The following is a 25,439-nucleotide window of genomic DNA, read 5'->3' on the forward strand; positions in this document are numbered from 1 at the left end:
TCAGAGGGAAATTTTTTTTAATCAAGGGCACAAATTAGTGCTCTCAAATTACACTACTTAACAGAACATAACATTAAACAATATTGATTTTTTTATTGCATATTTAACATATATATATTTAAGGAATGCCAGAGGTCACACAACACTGCCTACCAGGCAAAATCTGAAGTATATCCACGCATCTCCCTCCCAAATCAGATTGTCCATGAGCAGTTAACTGATAGCAGTCAAAGCTGACCAGTATTGCTGAAACATCCAATATAGCACCACAACTGTATTTCTTTGTGTGGAGGGTACAAGGACAAATGGAATGAATGAATGACAACTAATGATAGTATTATGAAGGAATTAACTCATTACATATAGGCACCTCAATACCAACATAGCTCCTGCCCTGCCACTAATGTTCTGGGTGCTCCTCTACAACTGAAACAAGCTTCAGATTAAGCATGTTAATATCTTTGACATTTGACATCCCTTTAAATAGTTAACATTAAGATGTAAACAATACTGTTTAACAATATGTTCTGTTTATTCCTGCTCACAAATGATTAATATGAGAGCAAGAATTAAGTAAATAGAGAGCAAGAAATACTAATTTCTGCGCACAAATTACTTTTTATGGTAAATAAATGTGGCAAGTTCCATGACACATAAATTTACAGTCAGTTATACTGACTGACAAGAAATGTTACCAGGTTATTGGTGAATATATCCAAATCCTTCAATTTCTTTCTAACAGCCTACATGTAGTGCTAAACAGGGCACTGACAAGAAACAAACCATGGAGTTTATGTCTGTCTTCTACAGTATTATTTACACTCTGCGGTGGCTTTTTCATTGATCAACTTCATATGATGATTTTTACTGTGTGTTGATAACTACCAGTGACTGATGACCACCTAATCCCAAACACATGTTAAATATATACCTGATATATTTGCTGACCATATGAAGTGATAAAGGCCGCTCAAATGCACTATTCAACAATTTGCCAATAGATATTTGGGTTACTGAAGACATCCACTGGCTGTGTCAATTAAATTGTGGCAAAAGAATGCCGGATTTCTTGGAGCCTTTGGAACAGGACAATCTTATGGACCCATTACTGGTCTTGAAATGCAGACATCAAAACAGGCAGCGTTAACCTGGGAGACAGCAACTGTACATGGGTACATATATTGGCAAAGACAAAAGGCAAATTAACAGTACGTACAGTAATTAATTTACAGCTGTGCTGTGACAGTAGCTGTTCTGAATCTGATCCCTATGCATCCATTAAGGGAATGCTATGGGACAAAAACTGAAATTTTACATAGGTCCCACAGTATTCCTCTGAAATCAGGAACAATGACATCCAGTAAGAACAAACTCCAGAGGTCCAGTGTCTAGTAAAACCTGTGGACAGACAGTCCTGTCCACATGACAGTCGCTGCAGTGTGGACAACAGCAGGCCCGTGCACTCCCAGTCTCTGTCTTTCCACCGTTGTAGTACACGAGGTTAGCCCTGGTGCCCACCACCCTCCTCCACTCCACTCCACCCTCTGTTAGTAAAGACTCCAGGCCTGCTGATGCTGGGGGTAAAGTGATGAAGAACTAGAGGATGAGGTGGTGAGCTCGCCAGGGCCTAGCTGCTTTCCACACACACACATTCAATCCAGCTTCTCTTTCTGGACCAGCTTGGGAGCATCTACAAAGTCTAGTCCATTAAAGAGGATGAGGCCACCCGTCACCACGCTGGCTGTTCCCCAGAACAGAACATAGGCCAGAGTCTCAGTCCACGTGTCACCTGACAGGGGACAGCAGTCATATTGAGTCAGTGGAGGAAATAAAAAAAAATGTTTTGCATCCAAAATATTGGGGGAACTTTCCAAAAATACTAATTGGTACATACATATTTTGAGCCTGAAAAGAATACATTTTAAGATAAATAAACCCTAATGTTGCTATGTTTGTGGGTATGAAAATTCCTGTAAATTGGAGTTTATTGCAGCTTGTCTTACCAGCCATTAGCAGGCAGATGATACACATGGAGAATGCTACCACCATGACGATAGGCAACTAGAAAAGGAAAAATAAGACCAGAATCACATTATAGACTCTAAAAAAAGAAAAACTCATCAATCTTCCTGAGCCCTTCTTACCGTCAGAAACTTCCAGTCTTTGGGGTCACGCAGTGGAGTGGTCCAATCAGCTTCATCCACAGCATAGTTCCCAAGGAACAGATCGATAGAGTCCTGCATTAAAGATTTTGGATTTAGATTTATTGTTTAGATTTGATTTCACAGCCAACACAGAAACATACAGATAACATAAAACATTTTCATGTGTACATTCATGCCCCTTCCAGTATTCCAGCTAACAGTGTCAGTGAGAAGGTTTGTTCAGGGCTGCTATGGCAGAAGGGACAAAACTTCTGCTGAAGCGAGCTCTTGTCCATTTTAAGGTCCTGTATCTGCGACCAGATGGTAGTAATGTGAAGTGTTGATTGAGGGGGTGATCAGTGTCATTTGCTATTGTGAGTCCTGTCTATGTGATGGCTCTGTGGTTCATGTCTAAGAGATTGGATGTGGAAAAAGGCAGATGATGGTGGAGGCAGTATGTGTGATGCCGGTAAGTTTACTTGTGTTGGAGATGGTTAACATGGTAAAGAAGCATGGGGAACAGTACAACAGGATGGGTTGAATTATGCTTTTGTAAAGCTTTTGTTAAGCTCCTCTCCTGTGGAATCACATCCCAATGTGGGTTCAGGAGGCAGACACCATCTCCACATTTAAGAGTAGGCTAAAGATTTTCCTCTTTGATAAAGCTTATAGTTAGGGCTGGCTTGGGTGAGCCCTGAACCATCCCTTAGTTATGCTGCTATAGGCCTAGACTGCCAGGAGACTTCCATGATGCACCTCTTTCCTCTTCTCCCTCTCCATCTGTCTGCATTTTTATCCCATTACTGCATGTTACTAACTCGACATCTTCTCTCTCTGATAGTTCTGTGCTTTCTCGTTTCTCTCCTCTCTCCTTCTGTCACTTCCAGCAGGTATTTCTGCCTCCGGAGCTGCAGAGACTGGATCAGTGGTTGTGGGCCACCTGCTGCCCCCGTGTTCCTGCTCGACAACTGCTACTACAGTTGTTGTTATTGGCTCTGTTACTAATACTGACATTATTATTCCTATAGCTGTTAGTTCTGTTATTATTCAATTTATTAATATTAATACTACAATTACAATTCTACTATTATAAAAAAAAAATTCTAGGTGGTAGGTTTGCATTGTGCCAGCCTGGGTCTCTGTAAATGATATTATAAAGAGTACGGTCTAGACCTGCTCTATAGGTAAAGTGCAATGAGATAACTTCTGTTATGAATTGCCGCTATATAAATAAAATTTAATTGAATTAAAGCAACAACAGGAGGTGGGGGGACGACAAACAGTGCTCTGAGTTTGCGTATGACATGGAGTTTTTGCTGGGATCATTTATGGATAAAAAAGTGATTTGTTGATCAAAACTGAGTTTGATGTCTATAATGAGTCCAAGGTATTTGAAGCTGCTCACCTGTTCAATGATCTCGCCATGGATGGAGGTGGGGTACAGTCCATTGTGGGGTGTTTGATGTGCTAATGACCAGTTCTTTTGTTTTGTCCACGTTTAGCTGCAGGTAGTTATCAGTGCGCCATTGTGTGAAGTGAGAAATAGAGTTTTGATAGGCTGTAATAGTTATTGTCATTGAGTATTGAGAGTATGGTATTTTCATCAGTATTTGAAGTATGTGGTGATGGGTGAAGGGCTGATAGTCATTTGTATAGAGGGTGTAAAGGAAGGGGGCTCAGAAGTTGGTGATGATGGTTGATGATGTTACTGTGCCTATTCTAACAGACAGTGGTCTGCTGCAAAGGAAATTGTGAACCCAATGGATGAGGAGTGAAGGGATGTTGAGATGGTGAAGCTTTTTTGATCATCTGGTCAGCACTGTTACTAATTTTGGAACCCGGAATTGTCACCATGGCAACACCACTTGAGAAAACGTAAAAAGCTTTGTAATTTAGCATCACAATGGTCTTTAGATTACACTGCCCCTTTTTTTTTGTCGATTGGATTAATTCTCTAAAAGCAGTTCAGCATAAAAAAAACAAACAAAAAAAAAAAACACTACAAGTCACCAAACTTCGCCGCATCACCACGCCAACGGTGTTTGAGGAAACCTAAAAAGCTTTGCAATTTGGCATCGCAAAGGTCTTTAGATTGCACTGCCCAAACTCAAAGTCGATCCGATTAATTCACTAGGAGGAGTTCGTTAATGTACGGAGCATGTAAATGGAAATAAATGGCACATTAAATTCAAAATGGCTGACTTCCTGTTTGGTAGTCTAGAGATGATACATCTGCCTCCCAAATTTTGTACATCTAGGTGAAACGTACTGTGGGGGCTGCTTCGTTGAAATTTTGTATGGGGTGCTATTGAGCCATTATACCACACCCAACCTCAGACTATACCAGAAAACAAAACACACCCCTTCTGATGTGTGTGCCAAGTTTCATGAGTTTTCTGCTATCCCTAACCGTTTTGAAGGCTAAAAGTCATCAGGGGGCGCTATAGAGCCAACTCAAATTGAAGTATTTACCTGTTCAAGTCTGGGCGCAAAACCTTTTCAGCATCATAAAGGCCAAGCATCATGTGTTTATTATAAATTTAAATTGATGCAGGAAATTCAAAATGGCTGACTTCCTGTTGGGTAAACTCTCTCAAAAGAAATTGAAATATGTTCTTTATGATGAGAACAATGATAGACCCAAATCTCATGATCAAAGCAGTTTTTTTTCCCCAACCGTGGCGTGCGTTTGGGGGCGCTATAGAGCCCCCTGGCCACGCCCGAGCCCAATCACTACAGAACTTTTTCATTGCAGAACGATTTTCGCCAGTTGTGTGTGCAAAATTTCAAGATTTGAGAGAGCCCCTCAAAAATGCGTTTGAATAGCAGAAGAACAATAATCTCTACAAAAACAATAGGTACCTTGCACTTTCATGCTCGGGACCTAATAAGTATGGTTAGTGAAAGTTGAACCAGGAAGTAGGTCTGCAAGGTTGCTGCAGAAAAGACTATTACAACAGACGTGTAGTGTGTACTGACTTCAAATATACACTCTGTTTTAGTGCCCTCTAGCTCCTCAAAAAATTTCCTCACACATTGTTGATACTTACTTACATTGTTATTTAGTTAATATGGTGGATTTGTAGTTTGGTTACCACGTGGACTATGTTGTAATGAAGCTCTAGCGCAAGTTCAGTCAGGAAGACTAGACTTCTGCATGTTCAGGCGTAGTAATTCTCATACCATTCTGCCATTCACTCTTCTCACGCATGCTAACTTATATTTCCTGCAGTCATTATCTGGGGCTGTCAAATCGGGACATCAGCTGTTCCATCAGCTGGTCTCCTGTATCTAATAGCACAGTGACACAACTTCATTGTCGACTCTAAGCGCCAAAAACTCTGTCAAGATTAACATCTCACATCATCTGTTTAAATAAACACTATCTTTACTTGTCTCTCCTGATTGAAATGGTAAAGTCACCGCAGCAGCAGCCCCATCCCCATCCTTTTAATCAAGAGTAGTAGCAGGTTTATTTCACCTTGCACTAAGTTTAATCTGGTGAAGATGCCTGTAATACTTGATATACTCATTGTATTAATACGACTGTAAAACACAGATCACTAATCTACACAGATAATGTAGCAATCAAATCCATGAAGGTTTGGACCCACCTGTCTAAAACCATCAGAGAAGTTGTTTTTGTAATATCGGATCATCGAGTTCCAGCCGTCCATCAGCAGCCCCCACTGAGTCCTCTTCCCTGTCCTGAAAGATCAACATGTAGTTCAACACCATATAGAAAATCACTAATGTCCCCAGAGGATGAATCTGAACCATTTTGATCCCTTAATGAGCTTTCTTTTTGCATGTGAACTTTATGCCAAAATCTTAGAAAGGTTTCACAGAACTGACGTGTATTCTAATATTGACTACTGTCTGTAAACCTGCTTGAATTGTATTCTGACTTCATACTAAAGCTTGATTTTGTTTCAAGTGAAGACTGGGTCAGGGTCAAATTAAATTGGAAAATGGCTGACAAGATGGCAGTGTAAATGTCAGACAGAAAAGTGGATTGCTAATGAAATAGCCATGTAGTGTGACTATTATGCTGGGACGGAACACATTCGATTCGATTTTGGTATTTCTTTTGTTTTTCCTGAATCCTGATATTTTACAGGATAGCCTGAAAATACCAGAATTCATCTTTTAAGGACCATGAATATCCACAACTCATTTTATAGAAATCTGGACATTATTTGTTAAAATATATTGCTCTGGACCAAAGTGTTGGGAAGAGGGACAAAGGGACAGATAGACTAGCCAACATCTCCATCCTTAGCCCTTTGTCAATAGCAGGTAGTTAGCATGTGTTCAGCTTGATGTTAGCTGTTGGCTGTGTGAAAACTGACCTGGTGAAGTCGGTCTTCAAGGCACCAGTACCTGCATACTGCTTGGCACAGGCATCAGCATTGTCTGCCCAGGCTGCATGTGAACAGACAGGGAAGGGGACACAACACAAAACAGAAAGAGAAATAGAGGAAACAGATCATATTAACATCTATGACCTTAAACATAGGCGTACCAGGTGATTAGTTCAAAGGAAACTACTGAGGCCACTGTTGTGTTAGGGAGAGCGCACCGTTCTTGTACATCTTCTCAAAGTCTGCCTGCTCTTCAATCTGCTGGCCCATGTGGATGACTCCCATTCTCTGCAGGCACACAACACATTTGAGTTGAGATGTAAATCCAAAATTAACCTTTTGACTCATTTTTCGAAGGCTGTTAAGCTAAAGGCTACTACTGACTGATTTATCCATTCACTTGGACCCAATTTTCACTTGAAGCAAGCTTTAGTGTGAAGTTAGAATACAATTAAAGCAGTTACAATATAAATATAATAAATATTGATATTTTAGTAAGAAGCCTCCCTGTTTTCTGATCTGCTCCTGTTTTAATTTGCTCAACACTTCCTGCATGTTTACTTGTTGTCTTGATAAATTCAGTATAATGTCCATTTTCACAGCACTGTGAACAGAACAACAACAGTCATGTCATACTCACGACTATTCTGCTCGGACTTTTTTTTTTTTTTTTTAACACAAATACCGTTTCCTGCACTCATTATTTCCAATTGTTTCTACTTGGCTACTTTTTTTCAGTTGGATTCAGGCTACTTTCAATGAAACTCAACTCTTCCTGAAAAGATCACATTATAGCCTTCCAGCAGCTTGAAGGGCACAATCCTTCCCTGGTAGGCTTTTAATGTGAAACATCTGCAGGAAGTGTGGAGTTTCATTGACAGTAGTTTAACACAGATAGAAAAAAACCCAGCCAAGTCTGAGACACATTGAGAGCAGCAGAGTGGTGAGTATGATATGACTGTTGTTGTACTGAAATTAGTGCTGTGGTAATAGACATTATGCTGAATTCATCATGTGATTAACAATTTAAATGTCATTTTCCTCTAATTAATGTTAATCATGCAATTACTTGCAGGAAAATAGTGTTAAACTTCAAATTATGTTGGACTAATTAATATCCATACTGAGCAAATATGGAGCATGGAGAAGTGAATTGGGATGCAGAAGTGGTTTGAGACATTTCTAGGTTTTTTACACAATTTTGTACATCTCCTCACTGGAATCCATTGTAATCGACATGAATTCAAGATAAGCACAGCCACTGTTCTCTATGTTCAGTTGTTTTTATTATTGTGTCCACCTCCTGTATGATTATGGGGTCCTACCCGTAGCTGGGACTGCAGCGAGCGTCGGGCCAACAGGCACTGGATGACATTGGTACGATCCAGACAGTCCATGCAGTTGCTCCGAAATGTCCCCTCCTGGTTCATCAGCACCTTCCCATCTGCATCCACCAGGAAATATCTGAATCCACATACACACCATTACTTCTTATGTAGAGTACATAGATAAGGTGGTGGCTACCTGGTGTCCTTCTATATCGGCTCACACACAATGCGAAAAGCACACTGACCCAAACTCATCCAGCATTTCAGCAACCATGTCCAATAAGATCTGCAGGCGGTGCCACCTCATCCGACTGCACTCTTTATGGAAGTCAAAGGCTATATACCTGCAGAAAAGCAAGCATTTATGAAAATATTATGACCTCAACCAAATTTGAGGTGGAGTAAATATGAGGCACTAAAAGACACTAGGCACATGTGAGGGGTAAAGGATGGAACTGGTGGTAATCTTACTTGATCATGCCATTACCCAAACTGGTCACCATCTTGTCAAATGCCAGCTCCAGTGGCTTTTCTGAGCCCTTTTGGTTGATCTGTGAAAAAAGGATGCCAAGAACTCAGTGTTCTTATCTAAAAATAATGCAAAAGACATTGTCACTGTATTATTTCCTTTGACTGCTTCTTTTAGTCTGGGTCATATCATAGATTAAACAGTGTGAAATCAATATCTAGCTGGCACATTGACTTTATAAAATGAAAGTAATATAGGCGATAGAATCAACAGATGTGATAATTACACATTTTTTCATCTTACCAAGTTCAAAATGACTTGTCTTCCATAAAGAATAATCTGTGAGTCAAAGTGTCTCTGGAATCCATCCAACTACAGAGATAAAAAGAGAGAAGAGGAAAACTCCATGAGAATTGAAGATAAATAAGATTACAAATACACAGAGGGCCTCGTTTTGTCTAATGTAAGTGTAAAGACAGCTTACATGATTGACTGTTTTGCTGATCTGTGGTTTTGGCTTGTACTTGAGATTGGGCCTTTGGGACCAGTAGAAGGGGATGGAGCCTCTTGTCTATGAAGAAAAAGGGCAAAATGCATTAACATACCATCATTGTGCTATCTTAAACTCATTCCTCCATTACGACATATAGAAAGCCTATTAAAGCCCTACATTGCATAGGGTTTACAGCACCATTTTCAACCACCTGCCAGAGTCATGTAGAGTCCATGTTGGAGTCCACAATTCCATGTGGATATGACTACGTGGCCACAACAAGAATGTGGACTGTGAGGAATCTGTGCAGGAAAGTGGACGCAACTGTGGGGGCTCAAATTGTTTTAACTACAGTGGTGTGAAAAAGTGTTTGCCCCATTCCTGATTTCTTATTTTTTTGCATGTTTGTCACACTTAAATGTTTCAGATCAAACAAATTTAAATATTAGTCAAAGATAACACAAGTAAACACAAAATGCAGTTTTTAAATGAAGGATGTTATTATTAAGGGAAAATCCAAACCTACATGGCTCTGTGTGAAAACCTAATAACTGGTTGCTCCACCCTTAGCAGCAACAACTGCAATCAAGCGTTTGCGATAACTTGCAATGAGTCTTTTACAGCGCTGTGGAGGAATTTTGGCCCACTCATATTTGCAGAATTGTTGTAATTCAGCCACATTGGAGAGTTTTCGAGCATGAACTGCCTTTTTATGGTCATGCCACAGCATCTCAATAGGATTCAGGTCAGGACTTTGACTAGGCCACTCCAAAGTCTTCATTTTATTCTTCTTCAGCCATTCAGAGGTGGACTTGCTGGTGTGTTTTGGATTATTGTCCTGCTGCTGAACCCAAGTTCGCTTCGGCTTGAGGTCACGAACAGATGGCCGGACACAGCAAGTCTTCCAGGTCCTGAAGCAGCAAAACAGCCCCAGACCATCACACTACCACCACCATATTTTACTGTTGGTATGATGTTCTTTTTCTGAAATGCGGTGTTACTTTTAAGCCAGATGTAATGGGACACACACCTTCCAAAAAGTTCAACTTTTGTCTCGTCAGTCCACAGAGTATTTTCCCAAAAGTCTTGGGGATCATCAAGATGTTTTCTGGCAAAAATGAGAAGAGCCTTAATGTTCTTTTTGCTCAGCAGTGGTTTTCGTCTTGGAACTCTGCCATGCAGGCCATTTTGCCCAGTTTCTTGCTTATGGTGGAGTCATGAACACTGACCTTAATTGAGGCAAGTGAGGCCTGCAGTTCTTTGGATGTTATTGTGGGGTCTTTTGTGACCTCTTGGATGAGTCGTCGCTGCGCTGTTGGGGTAATTTTGGTCGGCCAGCCACTCCTGGGAAGGTTCACCACTGTTCCATGTTTTCGCCATTTGTGGATAATGGCTCTCACTGTGTTTCGCTGGAGTCCCAAAGCTTTAGAAATGGCTTTATAACCCTTTCCAGACTGATAGATCTCAATTACTTTCTTTCTCATTTGTTCCTGAATTTCTTTGGCTCTCGGCATGAGGTCTAGCTTTTGAAGATTCAATTCAATTTTATTTATATAGCGCCAATTCATAACAGAAGTTAGCTCATTGCGCTTTTCCTATAGAGCAGGTCTAGACCGTACATCTTTTGGTTTACTTCACTTTGTCAGGCAGGTCCTATTTAAATGATATCTTGATTGAGATCAGGTGTGGTAGTAATCAGGCCTGGATGTGGCTAGAGAAATTTAACTCAGGTGTGATAAAACACAATTAAGTTATGTTTTAACAGGTGGGCAATGGATTTTGTTTTCCCTTAATAATAACGACCTTCATTTAAAAACTGCATTTTGTGTTTACTTGTGTTATCTTTGACTAATATTTAAATTTGTTTGATGATCTGAAACATTTAAGTGTGACAAACATGCAAAAAAATAAGAAATCAGGAAGGGGGCAAGCACTTTTTCACACCACTGTATATTTTGAGTGTTAATGCTGTATAGTATTTACAGAAACAATAAGTTGACGTAACATCAGCATTGCAGAAATTTTGAGGATGAGAATTCTGGACTTACTGTTCCTCCACTGAATTCTGACTTCAATGATCATTCAGTTCTTCCTTATGGCCAGTCTGAATGGCAGACTTAACACTAAATCTCTCCTGTAGCATTATTGCTTTGGCTCACCTGAACAAACGAAGCCTTGGCACTGTTGTACTGCATTATCTGCTCTGTTTCCACATAGTTAGCAGCATGGCCTTCTGAATCAATGCCTACAGACAAAAACACAAAGAACTGTTTGAGAAGTTAGACATCTAATGGCTTTAAAGTGCCAGTAATGCAGAGACATTTAGCTTTTCATTTACTTAATGTCCCTGGATGTGCCTGCATAGCGTATTTTTGCAGAAGCAGGTAACATGAAACTCACTTGTCTATATATGCCTAGATTTACTGACAATTGACAACTGACAAACTATGCATTTCATTTGTAACTGGTTTTGTCTTTCCATACATTCAGCATAACTAGTTTTCAAAAATTAGCTGCAAATGTGTTTTCAATATGTTTGTAAAACTAACTAAATATTCTAAACAATATTGGAAATGTGTCTGTTGAAGAACAGACAGAAATATTTCCAGTGGTCATCAGAACTGTGACAGAGATGGAGACAGAGAGTAGAGCAACCGGAATGTGACGCAGCCACAGCCAGTGGAAATGAGAGGTCAGTGGAGTGGACAGTAGTGTTACCTCGGACATAGTAGCGGACACCAGCTCTGAAACAGCTCCTCCTGGAGATAATACTCCACTCAAACACCTTTCCATTAATGCAGCTTGACTTCATGGTGATGACTAGTCAACAGATGTGTTAAGAAACCAACAGTACTGACATGGAATAGTAAGGAGTCATTTCTATACACATTAAAAAATAAACAAATATAAAGAAGCATACCTGATATATACCGATTTAAAGTGGGCAAGATTTATTTTTGTTGGATCAGTATCAAAAACGTTTTTTAAAATATTATAGCACCTTTTTAGGCACTGTATTGTAGACTGTTTTTCTACATCTGAAAGACACTTAGTAGTCATCCTGGTAAAGGACAAAAAAAGCACTCTATCAACACATTTAACAGTATAAAGCACATGGAACAGTTTCAGAAGTCATAAATCTAAAAATTAAGCTATAAAGGCTCCAATCAACTGGACACACCTTACTTAATGCTTCACTCAGATAACATGAAAGGTCTCAATCATTCGCTGAAATAGTATTGTTCATTTTAGATTTTATGAAGGGAGGAATAAACTGTGGCAGTCAGACAACAACAGTAAAAGGATACAACCGTGGACAACAGGATACACAAACTTGTGTAACTGTAAGATGAAAGCAGTGTTAGACGATGAAATGCTTTACTGTCATATTGGTTATTATCATTCTGTGTCCAATTCTTCTGTAATAAAACTTAAGGTTACCTATGTAACCTTGGTTCTCTGAATAGAATGAGTTGTCTAACAATCAGATCCCTATCCCCATTAGTCCCTACCCCGTTTCCTCAGAAGCACATACTCCATCACACAAGTTACGCCGCTGGAAGAAGGCCACTCTGATGCACCATCTCAATCATGATACTTACAGAACCAGGGTTACACAAGTAACCTTAAGCTCTCTTTCATAACATTTTTTTCAATGTCTCGCTATGGGATAGAGAGGCTACCATTTTGGCAGACAAGCTTATTTGTAAGTGATAGCTAATCCCCTCCACCAATTATTCCAGTGGGCCACCCTCAGGATAGTGTGAGCAGTGCTTGAAGTAGTGACACATAAAAACTCACAAATGTGAGAGGCTGTCTAGAAGTTGCCAGACCTCTGGGGTAGAGTATACATCCTGTTGAGAAAAACTGTGATGTCCTGGGCTAGAAGGCCAGAATGTAAAAGGTAAATGATAAATTAATCAATTACAGAGAAAATAATCTAATCCTCACTGGGGTCAATTTGGCATCAGCTGACAGTGCTTAACTGAAACAGTGATATGGAATAACCTTGTGCCTATGCACTTAAACAAACATACTTAATCATTGCAGTTGTATCTTTATACTTGTGCATGTGTTACATGGAACTGACAAAGCTAAAAGGTTCTGTAATCATTTTATTTGACTGTATTAAGGCCAGGGGATTCCTTGAAACAAACTAAGTTATGGGATGCATCAGCGGTGGTGCTGAGACTGAGTCCAGGGCTGTGGTGGGGAACTTTGTCTCGTGGTGTGAGCAGAACCATCTGCAGCTCAATGCGACAAAGTGTAAGGAGCTGGTTGTAGACCTACGAAGGGCCAAGGCACCAGCGACCCCGATTTCCATCCAGGGGGTCAGTGTGGACATTGTACAGGATTACAAGTACCATGGAGTACACATGGACAATAAACTGGACTGGACTAAGAACACTCAAGCTGTTTACAGGAAGGGCCAGAGCCACCTCTATTTCCTGAGGAGGCTGAGGTCCTTCAACATCTGCCGGACAATGCTGAGGATGTTTTATGAGTCTGTGGTGGCCAGTGCTATCCTGTATGCTGTTGCATGCTGGGGCAGCAGGTTGAGGGTAGCGGACGCAAACAGACTCAACAAACTGATCCGTAAGGCCGGTGACATTGTGGGGGTGGAGCTGGACTCTCTGTCGGTGGTGTCAGAGAGGAGGATGCTGGCCAAACTACATGCCATCTTGGACAGCGTCTCCCACCCGCTCCATGACGTGCTGGTCAAGCAAAGGAGCACCTTCAGAGGAAGACTCATCCCCCCAGAAAGCACCACAGAGCACCACAGGAAGTCATTCCTGCCTGTGGCCATCAAACTCTTTAACTCCTCCCTCTTAAGTGTCAGTCTGTATGACCCGAAGTCACTAAACTGGACATTGGACCATTAACATCACTGCGATACTTGACATAATTGTGCAATATTCTCTGTTAATACTGCTGTGCAATATACTCCTTCTCATTATAATCTTAAAAGGCTACACTTAACTTGGCAGTTCATGCACTATTACTTATTACTTATATTATTACATTGTATTATTATACCGTACATACTTATCATCAACCGGTAAATCCACTTTGTGCTTTACACTTATACCCACTTGGTACCTAATTTATCTGACCTGTATTATAGTGTATTATATTTTTTGCTTAGTATTTCTATTCCTGTGTGCACTGACGTGATAGTGAGCTGCTGTAACAAAAGAGTTTCCCCTCGGGGATCAATAAAGTATTTCTGATTCTGATTTTGATTTCTGAAGTTATACCACGTGTGTCCAAACACATCTAAAGAAACTGTGGGGGGAGGGGTTTTAGCACTTTTGAAGCAGATTGACCCATTAGGACCAGCTTGTTTTTTTAATTAGTTTTTATTAACCGAAATTGGTCCAAATATTTCCAACAGTACTGATAAAGAATATGCCAGGAGAATTAAAAGATAATGACAACTGCAGAGAGAGAGAGACAATGAAAAAGTGTTATTCTTATGTTATTATAGTAATACATACAGTATACTATAATAACTACTATATACTGCTATAATAACAGCATTAACATGCTGATAATCAAATGATGGTTTTGTATGGCATTCATTCTTTCTAAGTGGGCACTACAGACTTTAGTTGTTTAGTTGGGTGTTGATGAGTTGGCTTGATTAATGGTTGAATTGAGTTGTTAAATCAAAATGGAAACTAATATTTAATGGACAGATATTTGCTGCAGGCTCCTGGTGCTTCTAGTCCATTGGTGTAGCCAACAGGATACAGCAATCAAGTAACCTTTCTATGGTGAAGGTAGCTGAACCTGAAGACAGTTCCAGACCCTAATTCCATAATTCTCAGAAGTGTTACTGAGCATACTCAGGGGAATGTATCCCATAGTAAGAAATCAAAACAAATGCTATAAAAGAAAAGAGTCATTTTGTCTTACCTCTGGCTGTGCAATGAATTCCCTCAACAGATGGCCATTCCAGACAAAGCGCTGATCTGCCTGGAACAAGGACAGTTACCACATGTTAATACAAAGCCAAATACATAGGCAGACATGGGTGTGAAAAAAAATACTCGAGACTGGACTACATGTAGTATATGAGGTATATCTTACCCTTTCCAGAAGGCTCATCTCTTGAAACTCAGGGCTGGTGTTGGCCAGACGCTGCAGAGTGTGAGTCAGGTCACAGTCTGTTGCAAAGTAGAAGCCGTCTGTATGAAGCACACTGTTGATCATGGACAAGAAAGTCTTGTTGTCTTGCATCTGAAACAAAGAGACAAATCCAGCACCAGAGGTGAGAGATAGAAATACTAATTGGAGAAGGGTGGTAGTGTGGAATGCAGCAGTAGAAGAAGCTACTGCCAGTGGCCCAGATATCAAATCAGGTCCCCCATCATGAAGGACGTCAAAATCCTCTCAATTGTCTGACCACACCCAGTTTTGTTAGATATCGGTTAAGTGCTGGTCTGAATGACAAAAAAGAAAAAAGAAAGAAAAAAAAAAAGTTTCTCCATAAGAAGACGTCTATTATTATCTCTCATTTTTTCTTTCACGCGCATCTTAGCTCATTCCATTTTAACTCTACAAAAAATGAATAATGGGAATCCCACTGATAACTGAACAGGGACCAGTGGGACTCTCTTACATGGCTGAACTGTCAGAACATGTTGAGAGAGTCTTCAAGTCACAGGAAGTGACTTCCCCAGAGGAAGATTGGAGGGTGTATGACATCATTATGACTAAAGGTGCTCCGATCGGGATTTTTGGGGCCCGTCACCGATCAATGGAAGCAGTATCGGCCAATACCGATCACCAATATCTGCGTCTATTTCAAGCCTTCTATTTATTGTGTAGCATTATTTATTTATTTAAATGGTAAATGGACAAAAGGCACACCCCTCGGGAGGAATTTGGGATTCAGTGTCTTGCCCAAGGACACTTTGACACTGGTGGACGGCCCGCTCTACCACCACTCTACAAATTGTTATCTTTATGTTACTGCCTGTTCTAGCTGTTGTAATTGCCAACTCATGGTCTGCAAAATGTGCTATGCAGCTGCTTCAAAATGTGTTGCTGCTACAAATGTTTTAGGTCATGTTCGACCTCAATTCATTCTTCCAAAATCAAGCATGTACATGTACAGCTTTCGTTAGTATTACATTATGATGATATGATCACAGTGTTATCGTTTATAAAATGCTTTTCCAAATTGATGATTTCAAGTAATGAAAACGTCAAATGCTAGCAATTAATTAGTTTTTTCTCAATAGTTATTTTTGCATAGTTTTACTAACAACTAGAGGGACACAGCAGTGCAGATACTTTTAGCTTTGGGCACATGTCAATTCAACACCTTTACAAAAGGTGCTCAGACCCAGAGTTGCTGGATGATGGACACACTCACTTGGCAACTTTTGCCACTGTCAGCAGGGAGATAACCTGTTAGAGACTTTTGAGTGGTAGTTAAGGTACTTTATCATTCAAGCATCCCTGCCACAAGTACAATCTGGTGTGTATCAATCTCCCTGTGGGAGGATGATTGATGTCACAGCACGGCACTCTTATTCTGCCTCAGAGACTTTGTGCGCATGCACGCAACTCATTCAGTTATAGACTTATATAGACCCCTCACTCAGCTGGTCCGTTCTGCAATCTTTGTTATCAATATGCTTTGTTACAACAGTGTGTGCCGGTGACAATGTAAGTTCATCATAAATAATACCTGATGTTATGCTTCATGGCGTTATTATACTAATTGTCAATACAGCAGTGTTTAGAAGCTCATGTGGTAATTAGCACGCTAATAGCATAACCTACGAGGTGCTCACCTTAAAACCAAAACCCAACACGGCAGCGGCGGATGGCCGCCCACCATTGAGTCTGGTTCTGTCCAAGGTTTCTGCCTGTTAAAGGAAGTTTTTTCTTGCCACTGTCGCCAAGTGCTTGCTCATGGTGGGATTTGTTGGGTCTCTGTAATTAATATTATAAAGAGTACGGTCTAGACCTGTTCTATAGGAAAAGTGCAATGAGATAACTTCTGTTATGAATTTGCGCTATATAAATAAAATTGAATTGAATTAGTCAAGGAGCAGATGTGTAACCCAGTTTATACTCTACAAATTGTTATCTTTATGCTACTGCCTGTTTATTTGATTAACTGTGTTTTCTAAGTTGCTAAGAACTATGATGTTGCTAAGAACAGTGCAGGGAATCATTGAACTCTGAATTAGGAACAGGGGAAGCAACAAAAGTTTTTTCAACCATGCGCGTGTCTTTGCTGGTTTTTGTCCTGCCGTTTTGTTAGTATTTTGGTTTTGGTTTTGTTTCATTTACAAGCTTGTTTTTAATTCATTCAGCGCTCTCGACTTTTGTAGATGTTTTTCTATCTATATAAATAAAGTGTCAAACGCATATTCCATGGCAGACCAAATTTTTTGCACCACCACACGTTGGAAATGCCATCAAATTCCCTCAAGTGGTCTTTTTTGTTGTTCGATTGCCACAACAAGCATACTTCAAACGGTTTAGCCCGGTCATGTGACTTTCTACTCGTTGAAGCCAGCGCCATAGTAGTGTTTCACTAATGTTCATGCCCTGACCCCTTGTGGTTATTTGGTAGTATGGCGTTTCATATATATTACTGATTTCCCATGTTAAATTCCCAATTTGATGCCACTGTGAAGTAATTATTATTATTCTGTGTTGCAGATATCACAAACCACACATCCAATATTCCTACCATAACAGTGTATATGTTAAAATTGCCAACCCCCTCATGCTTGGAAATAAATGCATGTTTGGAAGTAAATGCTTCATCTGAAGGAGAGAAGTTGCTGCGTTTTCTCTAACCAGAAAATAAGGCCAGTTGTGCACAGCCAGACTATAGTCACCCACGCTGTTGTACACAATGAGTCCTACCATTAAAAGACATAAGATCCTACCTGGTTGTCTGTCAGGTGTAGTATTGTCTTCTTATAGGAGATGGTGTCAAAGTCCAGAGCCTTCCATACAGTATGGCCCAGCAAATCTCCCACCTTCTTCTTTTTTGTGATGACAACCAGGTACATGCCTAACACAAACAGGTGGTTGGAAATGAGAAAGCACAGCAGAGCACAACACACTGCTGGAATCTCCCAGTTCTCTAATAGCTGATGGTTGCCATATTTTCCAGGGCTGTCTAGAACATAATCTTCCTGCATTACACACTGAACTTACCTGCAACCAAACGTATGGTCCCCATGAGTCCACATATTGGCCTGGTCTCAGCGGATGCAGGGATGTCCCTCCTCACTGAGGACCATAGCAGGGACACAACAATGGTTAATGACAGCGTGTTCAAAAGACAAACAGCAGTAGAATCATCTGAACTAGAGCTGCATCTAATGGTGATTTTTATTATTGATGATTCTCTGAGAAAAGATAGCAAAGTCCCCATAATTATATAACCAGACCTAGTACATGTTTGGCATTTTTACTTACTAAAGGACTTACACAACTAATTGATCGAAACTGTGACAATCACACTTTGTGCCAACATGCATGATGAAACTCCATACCAGGGTGTGACAAGTGACAAATCTGTTAAGTGCAACTGGGGGGGCTGAACGGAAAAGCAAGGTGAGCTGATTCAAGTAGTTTGTGAGTAAACACTAAAGTAAGGTGGAGAATTAAGTAGAATTATAATGGTGAAATAAGACGGTGTAGTCCCTCATTCGTCCAGGAGTGTTCTATCGTAGAAAAGGTTTCAGTCGTAGTCATCTGGACACTGTTTTCAGAATCAAGACGTTTCGGCTCCCATCCGGAAGTCATTCTCAATTTTGAAAAAATGGGACGGGAACTGGAAATTTAAGCTACTCTGAGTTACATAAGCCCCGCCCTCAGGAATCTGAGTCTACTCCATTCAGTGCAGTGAGGAAAACTGCAAAGAAAGGTACACAGGTGAGACCAAACAGCCACTTCACAAAAGACTTTATCAGCATAGACGACACGCTAACTCAGGATTACAGAGCGCCGTGCATTTGCATTTAAAAGCTACAAACCACACATTTGAAGACAGCGAGGTGAAGATTCTGAGTAGAGAGAAGAGTTGGTTTGAACGGGGCGTCAAGGAAGCCATTTTTGTGAAAAAAGAGAACCCCTCTTTGAACAGAAATGGTGGTCTGAGATTTAATCTGCCCAAAGTCTATCAGAGTGTATTATCACCTTGGTCACGCCAATCACATGCTAATCAGGTACTTAACAGTGATGAAGTAGGTGCAGCCAGAGAACAATAGGCCTGATTACTGATTACTGGGCCATCTTGAAACTATTAGGTCAGTTTCAGGTGAAACTAGCTATTAACAGATACTCAGGTAGACTCCTTCCTGAGGGCGGGGCTTATGTAACACAGAGCAGCTTAAATTTCTAGTTCCCGTCCCATTTTTTCACAATTGAGAATGACTTCCGGATGGGAGCCGAAACGTCTTGATTCTGGAAACAGCGTCCAGATGACTACGACTGAAACCTTTTCTACAATGGTGAAATAAGAAATAATTTACTAGAAATATGGTAATGTATTCTTTCAGATATTACCCTATATATAACCCCCCCCCCAAAAAAGGTAACACTTAAAATGTATTATTGGGTGCACCTTAACTATGTGGATTATCTGGAGCCCTGCTTATGCAACAATATTAACTGGTGCTCATAGCAGCAGTCTCTCCCTGTCCTGGAGTAAGAGTGAATGTGTGTGAGTGTGTGTGCAATTGGAGGGGGACTATTGTGCAATGCTGGATTACCAACAAGGCAACTCAGGCAAAATGTCAAAATCTAGTTTTAGCTGATACTGTGCTTTCATGACATGTTGCATATTCCTTATTGAGCTTGTGTTGAATTACCACACAGCATGGGGCAATGTAATATTCCAGCAGATAAATACTGTATACATTGCACATGTGTACAGTATTGTGAAGAACAGGAGCTTAATAGAGGCCCAACAGCAAATTTTTGCCCTAGGCCTCCAAACCAGAGTTGCCAAGTCTGCTTACAAAACTTGACTTTGGGCTTCTTGTTTCTTTTTTAAGTAATATTAGTGCTCTAGTGTAATTCGCTTTCCCACAAATCCCCACATGGACCTAATCCCACCCCATCCTCCCTCTTATTGAAGAAAAATAAATGTCATGTCAATTATGTTTTATTCATCAACTGTATGGTCACATTTCATAGGTTTATAGTTTTATTTTTAGAGTGCACCATTCTTATGAATTTTGACATTTCTCTCAGAAAAATGTAGGCTACCCTTTGTAATTAAACAATATGTTAATACAGTAGTTTATAGGTTGGTTGTTTCTAAGTAAAATTTATACACATCTTTCATTTTAGAATGAAGGCATTTTCCTAGCCATTATTGGTGGTGATTTTTACATCTAGTTTGTACCCTAATAATATTGACTTTTAAAATTTAAATCAACATTACAGGCTTTTTATTTGCATATATTTCACATATTCTGTCAATGTAAATTGTAATCATTACTGGATAATCTTTTCCAAGTTGTCAGCATCCCCCTAAAGTACAAGAGTAACCACTAAAGCTAATATAAATAAAATCTGCTTTTCAAACTCCAAGTGGTTTCATTTTAATATGCTGCAGGCTCATTTATGGAGCCTGTGTACACTGAGGCTGTAACAGGCTGCTTTCTGAAGCTGAGGTTGCTTATTGTCTCGTGAGTGTTGGCAACACTGCTCCAAACAGGTTAATCCAGCCTGCAGTACACATATCACTGGCTAGATAGCCTGGAGGAACAAGCACCATGATTTCTTTACAGCAGAGCTGACTACTGCTACAGTCAAACATTCGAGCATGGAGCGGTCTCTTTTACACTGGACTAAAAAAAACAAAAAAACAGCCAACATCTGGCTTTTTGTCTTCAGTGTGAAAGGGTGCAATCAGCATTCACTCCGGGTCAAATGACTCTGCAGTAGTCACGGGTATTTATCGGCTCCGATCGGCAGTGATATACTGTACATAAGACACCTGGGTGGACACGTTAACTTTCGTCCCTTTTCCGACACTACTCTGTCATCTGTATCTGCGGATGTCTATCCATCATCCATATGCTTATATAGTATTATGCTAGGCTAACGTCAGCGTCCGTCAGCTGTGACTTCTTTCAGAGGACACAAACACCGTAAACACACCTGTCACCTGCCCAGCACGGTGCTGTTAACCATTAACACCGCGGCTTCACCTTATTTTTATACAGTGTATGGGCTACACACAGCAAGCACCGTGACATTGCCATCAGCCTCCGTGGTGCTTTATACAGTTTACCATGTTTTCCGGCGCCAGAAAAACACAAAGGCAAACTCTGGCAATGTGAAAGGAGTCAATCGCCTATTTTAGCGGGTTTACCCACGTTAAAAACCCGCATATACGCGCTAATTTTGTGAGAAGGGGTATCAGTGTGTTCTCATTCAAATGCTGGAGCTCAATCACCTAATAATTCGCTTTCCCACAAATCCCCACGTGGACCTATCCCACCCCCTCCTCCCTCTTATTGGAGAAAAATCAATGTCATGTCAATCATGTTTTGGCCTAACTGATCTGGTTTTATTGCGGTTACTGCCTAGTTACGAGTCAGATTAATCGACTAACCTAACCTGCACTTACCGGTGAGAGTCATCTCAGTTGACACTCTGTCAATAGCCAGGACATCCACGGAGCCATCATCGCACGCCTCGATGTAAAACTTCTCTGGTGTGGTGCGCCTGGTGTGACAGAGACGAGAGCGGTTTCAAAACACACAACCACTACCATCAGTAGCAGGGTGACAGAAACCAACCCGGCAGACCGCACAGAGCACCGACACTGTTTGAGAGCTTACAGAAAATACCTATTAGCTGTTTGAGCTAATGTAACAGTCACCAGCTGCTTCAAGTTAAGCACTGCAAACCTTCCAGAACACGGCGCCATCCATTACATCTTCTCAAACCTAGCTTCACTCAGGGACAAAGGAATCCTATTAAATTAAGTGATGTTAATGATTTCGTGCTATCAAATTCAATTAAAATTGATAATTTGTTAAGAAAACTGTCTCTGGAATCAGATGTAGCATTGGTTGCAGGACCAATGCGTTAACACGATGCCTGCGCTGACACGGTAGAATTTAAGTGTAGAGCTGGTTCATCGTTAGCCCTGACAATATGAAGTTACCAGTCGCCTCTTCACTCGTTATGGACTTAAAATAAAGCTATGTGATGTTACACTATTGAGCCATGGCACTTACAAGTTGAAACTCTCATAGGTGCTCGCCATCTTTCCTCCCGTTTGACCTCAGTGACGTCACACCGGCTACTTCCGTAATAAATTGTGGGGAAAAATGCAGATTGCCGCAAAGAGACGCTAGATGGGGCTCTTGCTATGCAAGATCATGGATGTATTAGAAGTGCAAGAGTCCAAGGGTGCATCCCAAGTCTCTTAAATGCGTCCACGTCTCCCTCGCATGCGTCTTTTCCTTGCGTCTAGGAAACCATGCGAGGAGAGACGAAACGAGAGGCCTTTCTCAATTTGTCCCTCCTCGATTCCTCTCCTTGCTCCTCTCCTCACTCATCTCCTTGCGTCGTAGTCCCTCCCACCAGAGACGCGAGCGGAGGAGGCGAGGCAACAGACACGTCAGTGCCCGATCCGTACCTGCTGCCTGATCCCTTCTGCACAAGCACAGAAGTGGTCCTGTCAGTCAACGGAGGTTACCGCAAATGTGCCTGTTCAAAATTACTCTGACGATCATAAAACAATCCTACTCACATTCTAGATAACAAAATGGTTTTTAATAATTGGAAATGTAATAGTTCGGTCCGTGTATCATCGGATAATCTGTACTTAATTTGTAGTTAAAAACGAAAAAAGGTTAATTCTGTTTTGTTTTAATTCAGTGTTCATTCACTACAGTTCATTCAATATATGAAAAATATATGTTCCAGATAGTATGTCATTATGAAAGTCGTTGTAAATGGAGTATATAAAAAATACTTCAGTAAATTATAGAGTATGGTCTAGACCTGCTCTATAGGAAAAGTACAATGAGATAACTTCTGTTATGAATTGGCACTATATAAATAAAATTGAATTGAATTCCCTATTACATATTACGAACTATTACATTTCTAATGATTAAAACAATGTTGTTATCTTGAGTTGAAAGATCTGCCCTGCGTTCCAAATCGCATACTTATTCTTTTTACTTGTAGTACGTACTGCATCTGCCCTTACAAAGTACCGACTGCTGCAAACCGAATACCAGCGTTCTTGCAGACATCAGAAACTTTGGTCATTTTCCAGAACCCATCTCTGTGTTGGCGTCTTGTGAACTGAATGATTATGTTTCTCACTTTACTGTCTAACTTTGGACCAATCCGGTGGACCATGTCCACAATCTCCTCCATGTTTTGTGCCCATTGAGGAGCTATCTTCTTGAGGAGATTAATGACTTCGGCTCTGGTATCTTCATTCATGGTCTCTTTCATGCCTTTGATCCGGAGATTCCACCTTCTTTTATAGCGGTCATGTTCTCTGCATTTTTCTTGCAGCTCAACATTTTCAACACGCAATTGCTCCAAGTCTTTCTCCATCACAGATACTCTGCCTTTGCAATCCTTGATCTCAGACGCATTCAATTCGACTGCTTTCGAGAGTCTAGCAAGCATTGCACAGTTCTGTGTTAGCTTAGTGTCCAAGTTTTCCATTTCCTTTTCTAGTGTATCGAATCTCTTATTCAACAAGTTTATTGCAGCAAGAATAGCAGAACTTGGAGCTTCCCCTTCATTTGACTTTGATATTTTACGAACATGTTCACCTTTGGACGGAGTACAGGGAACAGACTCACTCAAATCGTCCAAGTTCCTCTTATCACGGCTACGCTCTGTGTCCATTGACGTTTCACCTGCCAAAAGATAGTCATGGCCACTTTGTTCCAATGAAACAGTGGGTTGCATTGGTTTCGGAGGGGACATTTTGTCTTGTTGCAGTCAGGTAAACTTTTGAATTCTTAAACAAGTTAAAATAGTGGGAACAAATAGTCAAAAGATAACTTTGGAGGGAATTTACCAGAGGCAAACATGACCGCTCAGACCGCCATCTTGCCAACCTCCAACATTCCGTGACATTTGAAGTAAAAAGAAAAAAGTATGCACTTTGGAACATTACACGTTACCATGGAGATACAACAACACGCCAATCGCCGCACTCGCAGGAGACGAAGGTCGACCAGGAGAACTCTGCTGTTGTTACTTTGTACATGCAGTATTATATTAACGGCAGTAAAGTTACATATGCATTTCTCTGTCATTGTTATTTTCATAGTTATGTCCTTTTGTTGTTATTGGTAATGTTAATTATTTTGTTCACGTAAACCATTCCTGTTATTACTATCTATTCGAATGGCCACCAGTAGGCATGTTACCCCCTTTCACACATAGCACTCTGTTGCTGGCAGATGTTTTTTTGTTGTTTAATATGTTTTTATGCAGAGATGCAGCTGCTGGCACTATATTCTGTCTGCACGTGAAACAGCCTTACATTTAACTTATTTGTATTTATTGTGTAACATACTTGGCTCTTCTGTTTTGTAAAGGTATACATTTTCGCAAAACTTTATGATATGTGACAGTGTATAATCAGATAAAGGGCTCTCAACTCTGGAACATAACCAACTGAAATCAAATTAATTCCTGATATAAAATATTTTACAACAAAGGTTAAGTGCTGGCTAAAAGCAAACCAGAGCTGTATCCATTTGTAGCAAATTGTACTCTGAATACCAAGGTGTATTGTTGTATGTGTATTTTATTTTATTTCCATATCTGTACTGTATTGTGGTTTATGATACTGAAAGCTGTACAGGCCTAGTTTAATTACTCTATACATGTGAAAGCACAACTAGGGACAAGAGAGAAAATTAACAATAGCTATAAACTCACTGGGAAGAACATCAGTTTCATGCTCTGTATAGGAACTATATTAAATTGCATCGTCCCTGTTAAATAAATAATCAAATTAATTGAAATTCATGTCATTGCAGTCCTAATATGTAGTGTCTTTGTATCTCAAACTGTAATTAAACCATGTATGAAGTGGAGCTGCTCTAGCACCACCTTAACAGTGTTGGCAGAATTGAGAATAGTTATGAAATATAAAACAGCTAACAGGCAGGATTAGGACTTTACAGGAATTCATAACACTGGATCCCTTTATTTGTCATCGCGCTGTCATCTGTCATTGCAGCTTCTGTTGTCTGTCAATCAGCTGTTATCTGTCAATAAGCTGTCATCTGTCTGCGCTCTTCACCTTCTGCGGTTGCCCCCCTGGTATGTTTGAGAATGTATGAATTTTGCACCATGGTTCTCATTATTGTCGAAATGATTTGATGCCTTTTTGGTGAATCACATTGTGTTCAGGTGGTGAATATGTATTTATTTTAATGATCCAATTTTATTTCTCCTACAGTGTCCTCCAGCTACAAAGGTCCACAGCTGATTTCTCCTCCAGGTTCCAGGTTCCAGGTTCTGTTTCTAGTAAGCCTCAGCCTTTTTTTTTACTAAACAGTGCACCACTTGAGACTTGAGAAAAATAGTACAAGTAGTCTGACATTTTGCTTAAGTTTGAGGAGACTGTCAGACAGAAACAAG

General features: G+C 40.4%; 1 protein-coding gene across 3 annotated transcripts; it reads right to left on the reverse strand.

The window, feature by feature from the left end:
- On the reverse strand, positions 1 to 22,459 carry LOC122880950 (phosphatidylinositol-3-phosphatase SAC1-B). 3 transcript variants are annotated; one of them, XM_044206509.1, is made up of 21 exons: positions 22,043 to 22,459; positions 21,427 to 21,524; positions 17,994 to 18,068; positions 17,720 to 17,847; positions 14,892 to 15,041; positions 14,718 to 14,777; positions 12,600 to 12,680; positions 12,107 to 12,140; positions 11,517 to 11,618; positions 10,958 to 11,043; positions 8,790 to 8,876; positions 8,609 to 8,677; positions 8,308 to 8,387; positions 8,082 to 8,180; positions 7,834 to 7,972; positions 6,727 to 6,796; positions 6,497 to 6,569; positions 5,759 to 5,852; positions 2,145 to 2,237; positions 2,004 to 2,061; positions 1 to 1,789 (listed from the first exon to the last, which is right to left on the reverse strand). In XM_044206509.1, exons 1-21 carry the CDS (start codon positions 22,069 to 22,071, stop codon positions 1,653 to 1,655), a joined length of 1,842 nt encoding a protein of 613 aa, XP_044062444.1. In that variant the 5' UTR covers positions 22,072 to 22,459; the 3' UTR covers positions 1 to 1,652. The 3 variants fall into 3 exon arrangements, with proteins under 3 accessions (XP_044062444.1, XP_044062445.1, XP_044062446.1); XM_044206510.1 differs by lacking the exon at positions 22,043 to 22,459 and adding an exon at positions 21,710 to 21,977; XM_044206511.1 differs by lacking the exon at positions 12,600 to 12,680 and having other exon boundaries at positions 22,043 to 22,457.
- Positions 22,460 to 25,439: the final 2,980 nt, after the last annotated feature.

The sequence above is a fragment of the Siniperca chuatsi genome, linkage group LG9 (assembly GCF_020085105.1).
Source record: "Siniperca chuatsi isolate FFG_IHB_CAS linkage group LG9, ASM2008510v1, whole genome shotgun sequence".
In the NCBI taxonomy this organism is placed as follows: Eukaryota; Metazoa; Chordata; class Actinopteri; order Centrarchiformes; family Sinipercidae; genus Siniperca; species Siniperca chuatsi.

Bases quoted from the DNA above. Each gene is read 5' to 3' on its own strand.
- LOC122880950 (XM_044206509.1), bottom strand. From the start codon at position 22,071: ATGGCGAGCACCTATGAGAGTTTCAACTT. The intron at 8,877-10,957 runs GTGAGCCAAAGC...TTTTCTTCATAG, and splicing joins CCAAGGCTTCGTTTGTTCAG to ACAAGAGGCTCCATCCCCTT. The intron at 2,238-5,758 runs GTGGGTCCAAAC...TCTTTAATGCAG, and splicing joins TCTCTGATGGTTTTAGACAG to GACTCTATCGATCTGTTCCT.